This window comes from Apostichopus japonicus, chromosome 8 (genome assembly GCF_037975245.1).
Source record: "Apostichopus japonicus isolate 1M-3 chromosome 8, ASM3797524v1, whole genome shotgun sequence".
NCBI lineage: Eukaryota > Metazoa > Echinodermata > Holothuroidea > Aspidochirotida > Stichopodidae > Apostichopus > Apostichopus japonicus.
The window spans coordinates 11,149,413-11,168,467 of NC_092568.1; the positions used below are offsets into that span (position 1 = coordinate 11,149,413).

The 19,055-nt window shown below is 37.4% G+C and overlaps 1 protein-coding gene across 5 annotated transcripts; it reads left to right on the plus strand.

Annotated features, from left to right (window-relative positions):
* Positions 1-2,967: 2,967 nt before the first annotated feature.
* Positions 2,968-13,992, plus strand: LOC139972165 (uncharacterized). Of its 5 annotated transcripts, none has more exons than XM_071979157.1 (4): positions 2,968-3,120; positions 6,211-6,321; positions 7,255-8,112; positions 8,981-13,992. In XM_071979157.1, the coding sequence occupies exons 2-4, from the start codon at positions 6,259-6,261 to the stop codon at positions 9,269-9,271; spliced, it is 1,212 nt and encodes a 403-aa protein (XP_071835258.1). In that variant the 5' UTR covers positions 2,968-3,120; positions 6,211-6,258; the 3' UTR covers positions 9,272-13,992. The 5 variants fall into 5 exon arrangements, with proteins under 5 accessions (XP_071835258.1, XP_071835261.1, XP_071835257.1 ...); XM_071979158.1 differs by having other exon boundaries at positions 2,974-3,120; positions 6,171-6,321; XM_071979159.1 differs by having other exon boundaries at positions 2,975-3,120; positions 6,215-6,321.
* The last annotated feature ends 5,063 nt before the right edge of the window (positions 13,993-19,055 follow it).

Sequence of the window (19,055 nt, forward strand, 5' to 3'; positions counted from 1 at the left end):
AAATGTAAACATCCCCCCAAAATATCTCCAGAACCCGAACATCAAAATAGGTCATAAAGGCAGTATGAACGTCATCCAGGGTTAGCTAGCAAACTACTCTTCTGCTGCATATGCAATGTATATAAAGGCTAGTAACCGCTGGGGGTGGTTTCCCTCTGAATAAGATTTGTAACATTACAAAGCTGTGAAGAAAACACAAACGCAGCTTGACATTTCGGATCTTATTGCAGGTCAATCTTTGTTAAATAACCTCCGAGTCTCCCAAGGGATGAATTCTAACGCTTTAAGAAGTGCAGTGCGGATTGTTAGAAGATGACTTCAGGCGAAATTCTAGTATGGCTATATGCCATAGTCCAAGCAGAAATAAACGTTTAAGAAATACTAATGTTTCCATTGCTATCCCGGCTTCTCTGCAAAGCAAATGAAAGCTAAATTAATGATGACGTCGATCCGCTTTTAGGATTTTCTGGTGACAAACAATGTAAAACTTATATTGAAGAGGACATATTCTAGAACGATAGTTGAAAAACCGATATCCATACATTTCTACTCTACTCAAGTTATGGTTGATTAAATGTACCGTATTTTGGAGGCCTAAACCGTCAACCACTCCAGGTAGACGGATCACGGCACGGTATGTGATTCATCTGTCTTTGAGAATAACAAGAGCCCAAGGGCACCATGGTTCCTTGTTTGTAAGGAATATTTACAAGGGTAGCAGCACTGTCCTAAAATTGTTATGTGGTCCGATGTACACATAATATTATTGCCAACAATATCACAAATCCACCGTTGGTACAGGTTTTGAGAACCAGATGTCTGATATGAGCAAGAGTTGGCTCTTTATACAGAAATCACAGAATCATCCTAACTGTACTTATTAAGAATTTTAACAAAACCATGCAAAACCTTGATCTCTAATAACTATGCACATAAAGGTTGTCAGTTGTTGGTTGAGTCAAATGCAGGTCAACTATTGGATAAGGTAACTTCCAATTTTGATGGAACTTAGGTTCTCAAGTTATTGAAAAAAACTAGCTTTTGACCCCTACTTGACCTTTGCTGACCTTGGATCACATGACGGTTATCTTTGGAAACGATCCCCAACCCCATTTACAACTAGTCCCAAAATATCATCTGTGCCCTATCCTGTCAGTGGGAGTTTCACAAGTAATTGCCCAAAAAACAAAACATTTTGACCCATAATTGACCTTTGGTGACCTTGGAGCACATCACGGTTATTTTCGAAAACGTGCCCCTACTTCATCACAACTTGTCCCAATATATCAGCCATGTCAGACTTCGTGACTAGAAGTTGTTGCAAGAATTAGCATAAGTTGGCAGTTTTTTGTTTTTTGATGGTTTTTATCAAAAACATTTCCCTCGATGATGTGAAGCCTCTCCTAAAATTGTTATGTGCTCCAATGTACACACACAATGTTATTGCTAATAAGGTATCAAAACCAACTTTTGGCCCCTCATAACTTGAGAACCGGTGTACGATTGAAGCGGGAGTTGGTTTCCTCTATAAAGCAGAAAGAGCTTTATCATAAATCAAAATATTGACAAACTTATTTTGTTTTGCCCCGTATCTCCTAAAATGAGCATATTTTTCCAAAATTTGACCTTTGACCTTTGAACTCACGGTCAGATGTAGTTTGACACGCTGATTCCAAAATGCAATATGACAAGTCTGTACGACCATCCTAACTGTACTTATTAAAAACAAACTTGACCTCTGATAACTTCACACATGAAGGTCGCACAGGGGTCAACCAAGGACAATTTTGATCGGAAGGTACCTTTGAGATCCGATTATGGCCACGAAAATTCAAATTACCAATGAAGCTGATAAAGGTCAACGGAGGTCAAACTTAGGTCAAAGGTCACCTAGATGTGGGTCGACTAATGGATTACCATAGCGTGACTCAAACCTTGACGGACATTTTGTTCTCAAGTTATTGCAAAAATACTATTTGTTGACCCATAATTGACCTTTATTGACCTTCGATCACATGACCATCATGTTTGGAAACGATCCCTTACCTCATTCACAACTACTCACAAAATATCAACCATGTCGGACACTGTCAATAGGAGTTATTGCTGTTTTTAATATATTGGTTTTTGGCATCTTACTGACCTTTAGTTGACCTTTGCGGGCACCAAAAACAATAGGGATCTTCCTCTTACTATGGGATATCCACCCACCAAGTTTGATCATGATACATCATTTCCTTATTGAGATATCGTGTACACAAGCCAAGCGTCACATACACACACCTACACACACGCCAAGTTGAATGCATAGGTTCCTTGCTTTGCAAAAAGCAAGCAACCCAAAGATGCTTCGGGATGTGGCTTCTGCCTGAAGATTCAATAAACTTTTCAGCAATGTTGCTAAACATTTACCATCAGCCACCAGTGTTTTTGTTTGTTTTATAACTAGAGAACAAGGTTTTTAAAGTATGATCTTTAAACTTCAAACAAACACTTAGCTATCGGTGATTTTTAACATCTTTGGGTAAATTAAGAGATACGATAAGTTGTCAATTAAACATTTGCAGAAAATCGTTCATTTGCTCAGTTGGAATATAGTGAACTATAAAACATGTTGCAGCAAAATGTACGATAAGTTGTCAATTGAACATTTTGCCGAAAATTGTTCAATTGCTCAGATGGAATGAGGTGAACAATTGAACAGTTTGCAGAAAAATGTTAAATTGGCGAGATATGATTAGCTGTCAATTAAACATTTTGCAGAAAATTGTTCAATTGCTCAGTTAAAGCAACTGAGAAATCCAACATTTTCTGATTTTTGATAAGATATTATCTTGTTATCTAAACAATTTACTGAAATATGTCAACTTATGGGGCAAAGTTTTTCTTATGTTGTTGGCACTTTTAAGCTTCCGTATCCAAGAGTCTAGAAAGGGAATATTCCATTGCTATATTTGAATCCAGGGAAAGTAAGTGCAGTGCAAACCTTTATCGGACGCCCAACTAAGTTGACTGCGTCATAGAAGAATGTACTGCAATACAGAAAGTGGCGACAAACGGTACGTACACGATTGATCACACTGCCAGTGACCAAGACCTCCGACCAATTCTACAGAAAACGTAAGTAAATTTATCACTTGATTTGATTTTCTGAAAGAGAAATGAATAAACATCGTTACGACATAATATCAGACTCAATCTATCTCACTAGGCTACAACAATTCAATAGTTGGCAAGTTACACTTTCTTAATTATGGACATTGTTCTTATCGTTATTAATCCGCAAATGTGTAGACTATGGCTTACTTCATGCAATTTTTCACAAGTAAACAATCACAAACGGGTGGTAACTTTTTTGAAGAAAACATTATAGCATGTTCCATATTGTTGTACAATGTTACCTTAGACACTTCACTCGATACATAGAGCACAAAGTCAAGTCGTCTATATTGTTCACCGTATTAATTTTGATTAGACAGAAATGTAGGAGAAACGGTCGTATCATACCGTATGGAAATGTTTGTAGGATCACCAACAATTTATGGAGGTGCACCGATATTTAAAGGAGGGTTACAATAGGGGATGTTACTTGTGAAGCTTCTGTTCACATGATGGTGGGACAAATTAAGGGGTTAGGGGTAGCAGATCACTAGTCTGAAAGTGGAGGGAGCATGCTCCTGGGCCCAGACTGGCTACCGGACTGCTAGGGGAAGGTTTAACATTCAAATGGAGTCATACAGCCGCCTTAGGTAAATGCTCAGAAAATGTTTAAGACTGATATACACTGTCAACTCATATTTAGGTAAAACATTTTTATGGCAATTACTCAACTTGCTGTGTATAATTTGATGATGCAGGAGCTTAGAAATAGGTCAAAATCAAATCATATCACATCTGCAAAACAGAACTTCCCACAATGTATTGCTCTGTACTTTCTGAAAAGTTAAAAACAGCATTTTAAAATTTCTTGGCACCTTTAAAACTTTCTGAAGGGTGCGGGACACAACATCAAATCCACCTCCCCTCATGCTTAGTCACTGACTCGTGTAGGCAATCAGTCTCAATAGACTCGTTTATCTCATAAAAGGAGCTCATCATTTTACAGTGAAAATGTTTAACCATATTCGCAAACAAAATAGTGATGAAAGCTGGTAAAAATAGTAGTGTAAGTTGACGCATTTGGGTAAGCTGTAGATCTTCAATTTGCTGCTATCGACAAGCAGGAAGTAGCTTCTGTGTGTTGAATGTCTGTGATATGTTTACTGTGTGCTGTGTGTAACTGTAAAAGATGAAGTATATACGTCATGTGTATACAACAAGTGTTATTTATTAACGATGTAGACACAGACCTAGTATCGTTATCATTTTACAGTGAAAATGTTTAACCATGTTCGCAAAAAATAGTGACTTAAAGCTGGTAAAAATAGTTACTGTAGTGTAGATTGATGCATTTGGGTAAGCTGTTGATCTTCAATTTGCTGCTAGCGACAAGCAGGAAGTAGCTTGTGTGTTGAACATAGTAACATTATAACCTTTTACAGTGAAATTGTGTTCGCCAAAAATAGTGATTAAAGCTGATTCAAAACCATTGCGGTTAACTTGTTGTTCACATTAACCTTCATTGATGACTGAAGGCTGAACGTAACTATGAAACATCGTTGATGATAAACTGTGGTCACAGCCCATTTTCCACAAACGATTGACATAGCTCTACATATTGGAATGCCCTCTCATGCCCTCTTTAGCGCCGCCATTTTCGACAAGAAGGAATACCATCAATGTTCACTTTTCACATAATTCACAGGAACAGATTGGGTATTAATAATAATGAGTATAAATAAAACTCAGAACGCATTCACACAAATGAATTTGGTATCAATACGAATGAGTATCAATGAAAAGTACGATAATGGACATTGAGTCATTTCTCTCAGTTTTCGAGTATTAATAGTTCCCCTGTTTGGGTTGTTTTTTATTGGGACATGGAATATTTTCTCTAGATCTTAGAGTAAAAAGCTTTCTCAATTACTTTCTTTTTTGTTACTTTTAGTATCGGAAATTAAATATTTTCTCTCCCTTATAAAGTAATACTATTTCTCTCTTTTTATTTCGATATAATGTCAATGATGGAATGTTCTGATTATATTAATGCAAGGGTTTTATAATGACGTATCCGACGGAGCCGGTGTAGCAACTGCAGGGGAATGCTTGGACCTATACATTATTTTCAAACTTTGTGAACATTGAAATCGCGTAGGAAACGATTAGGGTCAATGATGGGTCGTTCACATCATAACTATGCTCGTGTATCCGTTTTCAAAGTTTCTTAACATTAAACTCGCCTAATAAATACTTCTTCGGTGCAGTCAGTCCCAGGTGAACATTGAGAAATCTCGACGTAGCCACGCGATTTAAGGGTGTTTTCGCATGGCGGGTAGTCTATAATTGCCCAATTCCTTGAACTGTTGCAGTTTTCAATTGTCATTCTGCACTTTACTTGGAGAAGGTACAGCTTTGGAGTTTTTTGTTCAACTAGGCCTAACGTTAGGCCTACCATGGGAAACCAAAGACAACAACTTTGATAAGACTCATCATCATGAATTATACAAGCTACACAAACGTATCACAATTGTTGGTTCTGGTGATCTCAGCGACATTGTGGGCTTCAACAAATATGTTAACTTTGAAGGTATGGTCTTATAAACCGTCTTTGACAAATCAGCCTAAAGATAATTTATATTTTTAATATGTCTATAATGTCAGCAGAACGTATGCTATAAACTGCTGCCAACTGAACACTAAGAAACCATAAGCAACCAGGGCGGACGAAAGAACTGCATCTGCATTGCATTTGCATAAGGATACCAGTAAAATTCCTGAGATGGTAAGGATATGTGTCTGGCACGCATAACCTGGTCACTGCAGGTTTACTCATCTCTGCTACTAACGTAAACGTCACAACATATCAACGCACAGAACGGATTATCATAATAATTCATGACTACAAGAAAACACAACACCAAGCAACAGCAATATGAGAATGCGTCAGTATACCGGGGCTGTTGGTGGGTTATTGTGAACGAGCAAGAGTGCCACAGACCATTATTTCAACAAATATTTGTAAAAGTAAAACAAGACTGATTGACGTTCACTTTTTGTTTTAATACCAGAGTATATAACCATCTGCAATATCGAATACTTCTGTTGTAGACAGATGTGAATAACCCCGCAGAAGGCAACGAATCAACTATCTTGAGAATGGAGGTTACGAATGCATTTGAAGCTTTGGAGTTTTGTTTACGCTGTCTTAATGATATTCTGGTATTGCACTCCTATTTTTACGCTATCAATTTATTGTATCAATTTAATTGAAAGCATATTGTTCGCGGAGTATTCAATCTACCGTGCTGCAACAAGTTAATATTCATATCCATATTTATATTCATATTATTAATCGCTATATCTTATGTTCATCACTTTGTTGCAGTTTATGTTGCATTCGTTATAATCAAGTCTAAAGTCTAATGGTTACCAACCCAAAGTTTCACTCGTGACTCGTAAAACATAATATATGGAAACACTAAGGCATATGGAAACACTAAGGCGATTTTTAAATATGTTTTAGAAAAAATAATTGATGTAAGCTTTTCCTAATCTTAAATACTTTAATGAACTTATTAAAGGGTGTTATATCATCCTGGGGATGGGTCATTAAAATGTTCTGATAAATTGGGTGCCTTGATGCAATTGGTGCTGTTTTATGCAGCGTTTAAAACAATATACTCTATACTAAATTTATAAGTGCATTTATTGTTCTCAAAGATTATTCAGTGTCCTTCAGTTGGGCCGAAGGGGGGGGGGGGGTGGTTGGCTGAGGTATTTTTAGTGTCTCAGCGTACAGCGCGGCTTATGTTGTACAATGCGTTGTGTGATTTCCTTCCCCGTAGAAAATTCGAAAATTTCAATTGCACCACGGCGTGTCCTTACATAACTGCTGATCATTGGTGGCATGTAATCCTGTTTTGAATTAATAAAGTACATATCGTTTTCCTAACGTCCAGTTCATACACAGAGAACTAAGTTAACGTCCTTTTTTAATATTTGAAATTATATTGTTTTCGTCACTAGTTGTTATTAATAACATTACACTTTAACTGTGAGTAAGTCAGCAAGGTATAATTATAATCACCCTTCTTATGCCTAGATCACTATGAAGTATAAATATATAACTCAATTATTTTCAATGCTTTCAAGGATCTTCCATTATCAACAAACGAAGAAGTCTTCACTGAAGAGACGATTGCCGATGTACGAAAATTAGCTGAGGCAGCCATTTATTTCAGGAAGAAGAAAAACTATGGCGTCATTGGTGGAAGCTTAGCAGGATTAGTAGGTGGTGCAATGTCACTCGCTGGGGCAATCTTGATTCCTTTCACATTTGCAACAAGCATCGCACTAATAGCTTCTGGGGCAGCAGTAGGACTGGCCGGAGCTGGTGTGAACATCGGGTTTTCGGTCGAGAAGGCCATTGGGGATAAAAAAAGGTTTAAAGAGTTTAAACCTGTTCTTGCAATGTTCGTCGACTTTAATAAGCATTTCGCAAATGCAACAGTTACTATCCATTTGCTGCTAAAGTTTGTCTCAAGCCATATGAGGCCATATCTTAATTCGAAGCAATTAGGAAATGACGAATTAACACAAAAAACAAAGATGGAAAACGAAATCAATCAACTTTATCAAAGAGGAGAGAACCATATGAATATTCACCAACAGTTTTGTCTTCTGGATGGTTGCGTCCAAAATATTCTTACAGAGATGGGTGATATGCTGAGGCACATGCTCAGGGTAAAAGATATTGTAGATTTTGCTGCGGTTGCAAAAGAGGCAGAAACAGCTTCATTTGATCATCTTAAAGAGGCAGTTCCAAAAAGAGGACTTAGTGATACGGATACAACATTTCGTGTCTTTGTTAGGCGTTACCTCGCCGCTGACACCGAACTTCCTAGTGTTAAGATGGCTGCCCCTATAGGACAGATTGGTCAGGCTGCTGCAAGGACAGTCGTTGGAGGAGGAGGAGCGGCTGCAGCTCGAACAGCACTAAGGGCTATTGATGTAAGTGTAAATCTAATTGGATATGGTTTTATCATATTGTTTACTTTACATTGGTTAACAGGGACATGTTTTTCACTTTGATAAATTTCTAGACGCGTCCACTCTTGAATTTTCAGATAGTTATTAAACAAGACATATGGCGACATTAAGCAGGAGTTAGAAGATTTATGGTTTTGCTTCTGCTGCCCAATATATATGTAACTGAATCAATGCCATTTAGTAATTTTAATAATTAACTAATATATTTTGTCCCAAAAAATTGCCCCATTTCGAATGTTGTTTTATTCCGCTGTTTGTTAATCGTTAAATCCTATTCTTCCCAGACCACAGAGGTAACAATGTGACGTAAAATGTTCACTTACATATTTCATTGTGCACCTTGATCATCTTGACGTCAATAAACTAGATCTAATAGAACATACGCTTCAGCTTTAAATATGTCAAAAATAACTATAATACCATGGGTGACAAGTGCATGAAGATATGCGATTCCATAGAGCAAAACTATGTGAATACAAATTGTATTGAACTGAAAAATTAAGCCGTCTATGTTTTAACGCGTTCCTATAGCGATTAGGTAAATGACTTTTAAAGAGATGTACGTATCGAAACCTGAACGAAGTCTCTTTTTTGTTCCCTTTGCCAGTCAGATGAATTGATAAAATTGAGTAAATGATAGCTTATCCATTCTTTGAAGAATATACTTAGAATTCACAACCGGTTCAGAAATATTGAAAGTACATGTAAATCATACTTCCCAGAAATTTTGAGAGCAATAAGCAAGAAAGGGCTTATGATGTGGGACCATACTGACAGTCAACGATATGAATAAAATATGATTCAAAATTTTTCCCCTTTATCTACACAGACTGCTGATGATCTTGCTAAAGTAGGAGGAGCAGTCGCAAAGGTTGCTAGTGGAGTTTCTGCGGCATCGATTGTTTTGAGTGCCGTTGGTATCGGTATAGACTTGGCATTTCTTGGTCATGCAATTTATGATCTTGTTCAGATAAGCAAGGACGAAGACAGACGAAACGAAATTTCCAGCGAATCGAATGGTGCCGAAAGTAACAAAAAAAAGTCAAAAGAGTTGTCGGAGCAGCTCCTTGACCTTGCAGAAATTATGGAATTCGTGAATGAGATTTACCAGGCAGAGTAACATTTATTTAACATTAATACAATATTTTAATATGTTGTTGACGTTTGTCAGTAAACTTTCCATTGTATATATAATGTAACATGGAATACACAGGAATACACAAAAATATTTATGCCTAAAATATTGGCACACTTCGGCAAGGAATCTTGTCTAATGCTTTCCGATTTTCATAAAAAATAAACGACCAATAAAAAATCGATAATGCACGGCTTTGTTTGAAGAAGCCAATGAAAGTATATTAGGTAATGCATATTAAGTAAGTCGAAATAACAAATAGTTGATACCAAACAACGTAACAAAGTAGACTAAATAGCACATGTACCGTACTAGTCTACACATCGTATCCACACAGTACATGTATATTGGATCGTTACTTCATTTCGCTAATGTCCACTTTAGCAAGCATGGAAGCAAGTAGTTTCCGCAAAAGAACGAAGGGACTAAGTAATCATCAATAAAGGCAGGAAGAACCCAAACAGCGAAGGGAATAGAGTAAAAGACGAAACTATATCGACGAAGAGAAGGACATAACGTACCCCTTAGCCGTGCAATAGACCCAGTTTAAATTGGGTCTAGGGCTACCTGAGTTTAAAGGTACCATACATTCTGGCGCTGCTCGTGCGGCGACAAAGCTCGCAGTCCTGTCTTTTCAATTTCTCAAATTTTCTACTTCTTGGTCGGGATATCGGCAAAAATTGCTGTTGGTGTGTGTTTGCAATTGTGTACTTTAGTAATGTGCATTTTATTGCTTTGTTTTATGGGTGGACGATCAGAAATTCAAGATTGTTTCACTTCGTCGAGCCCTACCTTAACTTTAGGGGAAATAACATTTGCACAGAGTAGCAAGGGTGCTAAGTAACGGGCCCTTATTCTTAATAACTGGTATAAGAATTGTTCATATTACGTTATCTCCAACTAAATTAACTTTGATCTCTCTATGGCAACTCAATGGAAAGTAAAAAGACAAGTTGAGATTTAGAACTGGAAGATTTGTCATAATCATGTATATTACAGTGTGTATGTTGGATGTTGGGCTCTAATTACTATTTAATATTCAATATATGCATGGGGAAACTTGGATATTGGAAATCACATTTAAATAGTTGGTAATAAGTACTAATAAGTTATATCATGTTATGTCACTATGGGAATCTGTAAACTTAATCAACTGAATTGATCTAGAACATTATTTGTGGACTATATATTATCCAAATTAAGGTGTCGGTTCAAACAATGAGTATTGAAATTTTAAATTTCCTATATTTACTGTACATCTTAGAAGAAGGGTACCAACATCTTCGGCTAATAAACAACTCAAATTGGCCATACCCGATCTTGCTTGGAGCTGAGTCGTTGTAGAATGAACTACTTTGCATCTGAGGGGGTTTGGGACCGAGGTGGTTAGGTCCGTGTTTGGGTTAAAGTAATAGGAGCCCAAACTACTCAGTTCCATAAACAACTGGGACCTAACCAACTTGGACCTATTCGAGTCCCTTAGACAACTTGACTATAACCTGTTGGTTACATGGGCCGAGTTGTTTAGGGAATCATTGGTTATGGGACAAATAATTTATGCGCCGAAGTGGTTTAGATCCCTACTACTTTAGCCCTAATACTTTAGCCTAAAAACTTACTTTGCCCCGTAACCACTTCGGCCATAACCAACTCGGCCCTACCTCATTCGGCTATAACCAACATTGTCTCTCACCACTTCGGCCCCAAACTAGTTCAGGATTATTCACTTTGGCGACAAACACCCAGTTGGGACATGTTTTTTTCTATACTGTACTGTCAATGTCCCGCTTTCTAAACACTCGTAGTGTCAGTATGAGCAGTATGTATATCATGTTTCTATCAGGTAAAGGTTAGGAACTGTTTGTACTGTCAATACGAGTGCTTTGAAACACAGTATGGGAGGACAATACAGACTGTGGTATTATAAGCACTGGGAAATTGTCCCAACTGGCTGCCAAAAGCCACATATTCATGAATACGAGGTTCAGCGGAAGAAAGTACGAGGCATCTCAACCCTAACCAGCTCGATAACATAAAAAAGGTGGGCCGACTTGGTTGTGGACAAGTTGGTTAGGGACCGAGTTCTGTCTCGTGTTTTCTTTATACAAACTTGAAGATGACGGCAGTTGTCAATGTGCACAATCGGAAGATTTATTCAGAAAATAATTGCTCTACAATTCAATGTGTGTACCATTAGACTCAACTGAATTTACTTACTGCACATGCGCTCTATACCTTTTGCATACTCCATATAGTGACTCTTGCGTAAATAAACAAATGGCTTTGGCTTCGAAATTTTGTTTTTATCGAAGTGACATCATAGGTGTTTTTGCGGGGTAATCATTGGGTGTTTTAATCAAGGACATTTGGTTACATTGTGAAGGACTCCTAGATCTAGTAACTAGGACAAGTTAACACATTTTGGTGCTCATGGGATACCTACTGAGCAAATTAAGACGTTACAAAGAACTCACTTCACAACCTCTTGTTAATGTTGATGGTAATGGTTAATGTTTATCCATTCTTTTATCAGTTTTATTTACCCTGTAAAAACTTCTTTTACAATCAATAACAGAGCATTTAAGAATAAATATCAAGACAATATTTCTGTGAAATTTGTAATGTTATTTAAGTAAGTGTCCTGAATGAGACCACAAATGTAGTATCTAATGGGTCTAATGGGTCAAAGCTATCCATTAGCACTTCAAGGTACTACATTATTAAGATGGAGCAACCTCATGTGTAGCATTTGATGAGTGGTAATGACAATGCCAATCTTTGCCATTAGTCATGATCACACTTTAGTTATTTCTTGACATATGACTGGTCATGTTGATATATCCATGGGACCAGTTGCATCAATAAAGCAGTGTTGGTGCCAGTCACTATATATGACTGATAAAATGTCTGATTGTAAGGGAATGTAAGGGAGGGGGGGTGGGGAAACATGTACTTATTGAATCAACTTCCAATTATTTCAAATGCTGTTTAGGGACAGCCCCTGCCATCAGTCTAAGGCAATTCGCCCATATGGGGATATGTATCTTAAAATTAAACAAAAAGTACCCAGTAATAAATTTGTGCAAACGTTTGCATAAGGAAGGTTCTGCATGTTTCAATTGGTTTACAATACATTTCAATGGTAGAAATTGGTAATGCCCCAACCCTGCATAGCCGCCACTGCCCACCAGCACTGCAGTGTTTCCTCTCCTTAAAAAAAGAAAAGAATTATGAGGTAATATTGATGAGAGGGGAAGTTAGAGGCATTCTAGCTAATACAGAAGGTGTTGATGGGTGAGAATGTCTTGTTTCGCTATTTTAACTTTATCATGTTCATTAGCTTTCAGCTTTATTTGATCTGAGTATCAAATTTAAAATTAAATGTTCACATCACAATTAGGACAAATGTACCTACCATTTAGGGTTAAGTGATGTTCTCCCAGTTGCGACTAACAAGTAATTTAACCTCTCTCAGTTTCCGTTGACTGCAGAGCGTCACTATAACTGGCATTTACGGTGAGAAACAGAGGCGGGATTTGAGTTGTGAAAGTGGGGGAAGGGGGGGGGGGGCAAATCTGCCAGCAAGACTATCTAAGCTGAGCGCCACCATCGGTTGGCGCGGAGCTCACAAGAATTTTTTGGGCTTTACAATCCCTCCAGATGGCCGGAAACGGCACTTCCCGAGTGCTCTAAGCTGCATGTACCCATCCTTGAAATATGGATCTCATGTCTACAATTGTATCTAGATAGTTAATTATCGTTTAAAAATTGAAGAGGATTGATAGTAGAACATATGGTCGGATGGTGATGTACAACTTTTGTTATACGTCACTATTTAAGCGGAGCACCATCATCGGTTGGCAAGGAGCGTCGAAATTTTCGATGAAAGGTACCCTTAGATCGGTAAAATTAACACCCATATTGGCTCTAAATTGCATCTAAACAATTAATGAACTTGTGTAAATTTAGGGAGGACGGATAGAAGAACTTATATGGTGATGTACAACTGAAGCTTATACGTCACTATCTGGCGGTGCACCACCATCAGTTGGCGCGGCGCGTCGAAATTTAAGCAAAAAGGAAATCCTAGATCAGCAAAAATGACACCTCTGGTAACAATTAATCGCATCTAGACAGTTTTTTCCCCCTAAAATTATTAGTATATTGTGCATTGGACAGATCAAGAATATGTTCAGCACCCACTTCGAAATTCTCCCCGCGGTCCCCACTTTGCCATTGCATATTGTTGAATGACACGGGGGGGGGGGGTGTCATGTGTCAGTGTATTAAATTTAATTATTGATATACCCAATATGATAATCTGGCTTTCGTAAATCGTTTCTCTGGATTTAGTTATTCAACGCATTCAGTAGAGCAGCAACGTTGAAAATTAATTCCTGAAGCTAGCACTGTAGCACATGCCGCGGAATCATCACATGCAGAATGGAATCGCTAGTGTGTTAGCTCCAGGATTCGTAACCTGGGCTGCGAACCATGTGCTCCAGCTCCAGTTATTCTGCATGCTACATGTTATGATGTTAAACATAAATTCGACTTAGATTCGAACAAATCGGCCTATTTGATAGAGCTGTTGTGGGGGGAAATTTCGATTAGGGTTGTGCACATGTGTCTGCAAAAACGACAAAAAAGTGAACTAAGGTCTGGGAAAAAGTGGGGGGAAAATGCCCCCTCTTGCCCCTCCCCCCCCCCCGTAATCCCGCCCATGGTGAGAAATCAGATTAGCCCATCAGCACCATTTCACACATTTGAAGTTATCCACGAAGAAAAATAGCACTTGTATATTTAGCATATATTAGAAAATTACTGATGATACACTATAAGTTATAGATCTTCAGCTCCTGCATAAACTAACACCTACTGTACTCACCCACAGACATTTGTTACTAGATCAAATGAACAGTTAAAATGAGAGAGATATTATGGTGCATTCCATATAATGTAATTCCGTTCATAAATGTACCTTCTAACTCTAGCTGAACTTTATTTCTTAACTGCACCAATTATAATCAAATATATAACAATTTTTTAATCCTTTACCGTGTTAGTCTGACATCTCATTGTGCTTACCTGCCAAGTTTGTAGCAAGACAATGTCTTAATGGAATTTTCTGTCAGTCTCTGGTCACCGTGATATATTATATTCTTCAGGTGAAATAAAAGTGATTTTATCTTTGAGTTGTTGTTAAGAAGAAGAAATAAAATTTGCATGCTAACAGGACATCCGGATTGTTATTTTGTTTATAGGAGATAACTACAATGCCATCTTTTATCTTTCCTGTGCATATACTCAACTCAGAGACGTGATTAACCACACCCAATCACGGTTTGAAACGTCCATCTTTTCAGTGAGATATTTGACAAAAGTCAAGGCGGTATATATCAAAAGTAAATAAATGTTTAATTCCAGAAAAGAAATTAATCAGCCCGAGCCTTTAGTTGTTAACAGATCAAACTGATGTGACCCTTGCAAGCTATATAATGAAAAAATTCTGATCAATAGGCAATTTTTTCCCCACTTATACAATACAAGTTACGGTTTTGATATTTCTTTACAAATGACTTTTGATCTGATTAAATCGCTATTATCTCATAACTTTCTATTATCATGATTTATAACTTAAACTATACAAGTCAACCCCAATTTCTACTGAATACTGTATCAGATATTACAAGACGAGATGACCTTACAATACATGGTTACAATATACCAACTACGACAAAACTTGTTGATCATTCCGATAGGAGGTCATGAATTCAATCAAAATTCAATAACTTTCTGACATGACCTAAATTTGACTGCATGTTTACGGCTTTCTTTTGGTTCCTGCATATCTCACGATTTACAGTTTAAACTTCATAAATTCATACTAACATAATCACTCACAGGAAGATTACCACAGTGACAGTAGGCCTACAGCATTAGGAAATTTTATGATCTAGCTAGACTAGAGGCCACGGTAGCTATTACTAATACTATTACTAGGCTACTGAGCCTACCTCATTTCATGATTTATACAAACCTAGCAAAGCACAAGCTGTAGGTATGAGAAAAAGTGGAAAAGGGGAAAATCACGGGGGCTCGAACTCGCGGTCTTTCGTTTTCCACCTTATGTTATTGAAGCGAAGCATTTACCAGAATGACCATCTTTACTGAGTAGTACGTCATCAACACAGCCTCGCTCTGATTGGCTTAACTCCACGTACACTGCCCGAAAGGTTCAGGGAAAAAAATTCGCGGGCGGGGCATGCTTATTTGTTTGATGTGGTACTCAGTTGGGAATAGCTAGGACAATTAATGAATAACTAGCAGAGAGCTTTCTTAAATATAATCAGATTCTTCTTGTTTTAACATATAATCTGACAGTAATTGGACAGAACGCAAATACTGAAACCATTAAAAAACCAGGCTCAAAATCAAAATAATCCAGCACAAGATAATCCTTGCGAGTTTTGTCCACTCTGAGGCACTACAATCAAAAACTTTATTTGTACTGTTTAAATCAGTTTAGAATAATATTTACAGCTTCGAATCTTGACACTAATGAAAGAATGTACAAAACTTCAACATATAAAATAAGGTTACAACTTCTCAGTCCAATAAACATGAAGGTTTACAACATGACTCTGTGAGATTCTTGTCGAACTTTGTTTTTTAAATTCTATTTAAGAAGAGACGTATTCCCAGATCAAGAGTATCATATTAAAATATATTATCTGTTAACATTCTTTTTTTCTGCATAATAAACATACATATATGAACGACATATATGACGATGAAATAATGAGACCAAAATTGTATAACGCTTTTGGCCCTTTGCAACTAAAGGTGAAGATGAAATCCATGAAGCAAGCAGATTATTATTATGATCACATCTAAATATATATATATATAAATATATATATATATATATCAATATATATCCACATATATATATATACATATATATATATCAATATATATATATATAAATATATATATATATGTATATATATATATAAATATATTTTGGTTTTTGTTCGTTTTTCTTCTCATTTAGCTGCTTTTAGTGGCAGGGTATGAGTTTTATCAACCAGTAGATGACTCAACTTGGAACCTTGTGGTTCCTTTGGTATTGGTACTCCTAAACTATCACTGAAGACATGAAATTAAATATGATTTTTTTTGGGGGGGGGGTGGGGGAGGAGAAGATGAAACAAGTAGGACGTTACTTCATAACAGATGAACATTTTTAACACAATTACATTTTAAAACCAGAGCAATAAAACTGGTCGTCTCCCGGACCAATGATGGATGATTTTGTAGGATGATATCAATTTTGTATATGTATAATGATGACAAGGCATTTATTATTCAAAATACAAGTTTCTTGGAGAATCTTGTCAGATTTAAAAGCCTGCAATTCAGTCTTGACGGTGAAAGCAATCTATTTCCTTACGCTGTGTTGTATGTAAATGATCACACAATCATTGTTTTCAGTACAATGTATCACAATTAAGGCAATTAATAAAACAAAAGATAAAGAAGAGGCTAGGAAACATTTAGGGTTTCTAGGAACTATTTAAACCTGACTTTTATCCAAGAAAAAAAAAACTTTCTGTTCAACATTGATAAATTTACCAGAAATGATATTGCTTTTAATGACGTTTGCATCCGGGTATAAAAATATGGTATATATAGGGAAAAATCTACGCTATGACTGTCATTGTCTTTAAACCTTCAAAATGTGAGTTAAAAAGGCAAATGCATTGTAATCATACTGCAGATACATAAATTTGAGACAAAAAATAACACAATGAGAAAATTATTCTTTGTTTGTACCAACTTATGTATTTCATGTTATATTTTATCTACATGACCATAAACTGAAATTTAGTACGTTAATTTCTTACATGAATTAAAAGGAACAAAAATACCTCTTGTCCCTGTACAAAAGTGAATCAGTGAAACAAATACACCCCACAACTGCAAGGGAGTGTCATTTAGCACCAAGAAGTAACAACATTTAGTGGCTTACAATACAGTTCTGAGGGGCGTACCAATACGCCCCACTACTGGTTGGAGTGTCATTTAGCAACAAGAAGTTACAAAATTTAGTGGCTTGCAATACAGTTCTAAAGGGCGTACCAATACGCCCCACTACTGGTTGGAGTGTCATTTAGCACAAGGAAAAAACACCATTAAGGGGCGTACCAATACGCCCCGCTTCTGGTTGGAGTGTCACTTAGCACAAAGAAGTAACAAAATTTAGTGGCTTGCAATACAGTTCTAAGGGGCGTACCAATACGCCCCGCTAATGGTTGGAGTGTCATTTAGTTCCAAGAAGTACCAACATTTAGTGGCTTACAATACAGTTCTAAGGGGCGTACCAAAACGCCCCGCTACTGATTGGAGTGTCATTTAGCACCAATAAGTAACAACATTTAGTGGCTTACAATACAGTTCTGAGGGGCGTATCAATACGCCCCACTATTGGTTGGAGTGTCATTTAGCAACAAGAAGTTACAAAATTTAGTGGCTTGCAATACAGTTCTAAGGGGCGTACCAATACGCCCCGCTACTGGTTGGAGTGTCATTTAGCACAAAGAAGTAACACCATTAAGGGGCGTACCAATACGCCCCGCTTCTGGTTGGAGTGTCATTTAGCACCAAGAAGTAACAAAATTAAGTGGCTTGCAATACAGTTCTAAGGGGCGTACCAATACGCCCCGCTAATGGTTGGAGTGTCATTTAGTTCCAAGAAGTACCAACATTTAGTGGCTTACAATACAGTTCTAAGGGGCGTACCAATACGCCCCGCTACTGATTGGAGTGTCAATTAGCACCAAGAAGTACAGTAACAACATTTAGTGGCGTACAATACAGTTCTGAGGGGCGTACCAATACGCCCCGCTACTGGTTGGAGTGTCATTTAGCACCAAGAAGTGACAAAATTTAGTGGCTTGCAAAACAGTTCTGAGAGGTGTACCAAAACGCCCCGCTAATGGTTGGAGTGTCATTTAGCACCAAGAAGTTACACCATTAGTTCTGAAATAACATAATAACACCATTAGGTGGCTAAGAATGCAGTTCTGAGGTCCGTACCGATACACCCCCTACTGCTTGGAGTGTCATTTAGCAATATGAAATTACATCATTAATAACAACAATAAGTGGCTTACAATGCAGTTCTGAAGGATGTACTATTCAGACCCTCAGATTGCTCTAATGGGCATACTGATACCCCTACTAATAATTTTATACCAAAAAAGTACAATAATAAGAGAAGTCACTGTAACCTTACCCAACCCTCCCACCCCCCCCCCCCCTTTTTATTTCACACACACTTAAAACAAGCATTTTAGGATTTGCAGAGTAGAAGACCATGTGCCTGTTCCAGTGTTGCCACTTCCTAAAGATGAACACATATACCCTACAAGACAATTAACCTCCCTGTTGTCCCCAAATGACCTTTGACCTTCACCAAACTCAATACGCTTCTTTTAATCAGTGCTATACACATTTTTTTCATCCTCTGTGATCTAGGATCATCCCTAGCAACAATAGGCACAGTAAGTTCTGTGCCATCATCCCATCAAAGTTTCCTTGCAATGGTTTTCCTCTTGAACGCAATGGCCAGACCAAACAGACTCAGTGTGAGCATTTCTGTGTCATCTTCAGAAAAAAAGAGAGAAATAAAACTTTATTCTACACTGACAGTCTAACCATTTTATTTATTTTTTATCTGTTGCATTGATAGTAAAAAAACAAA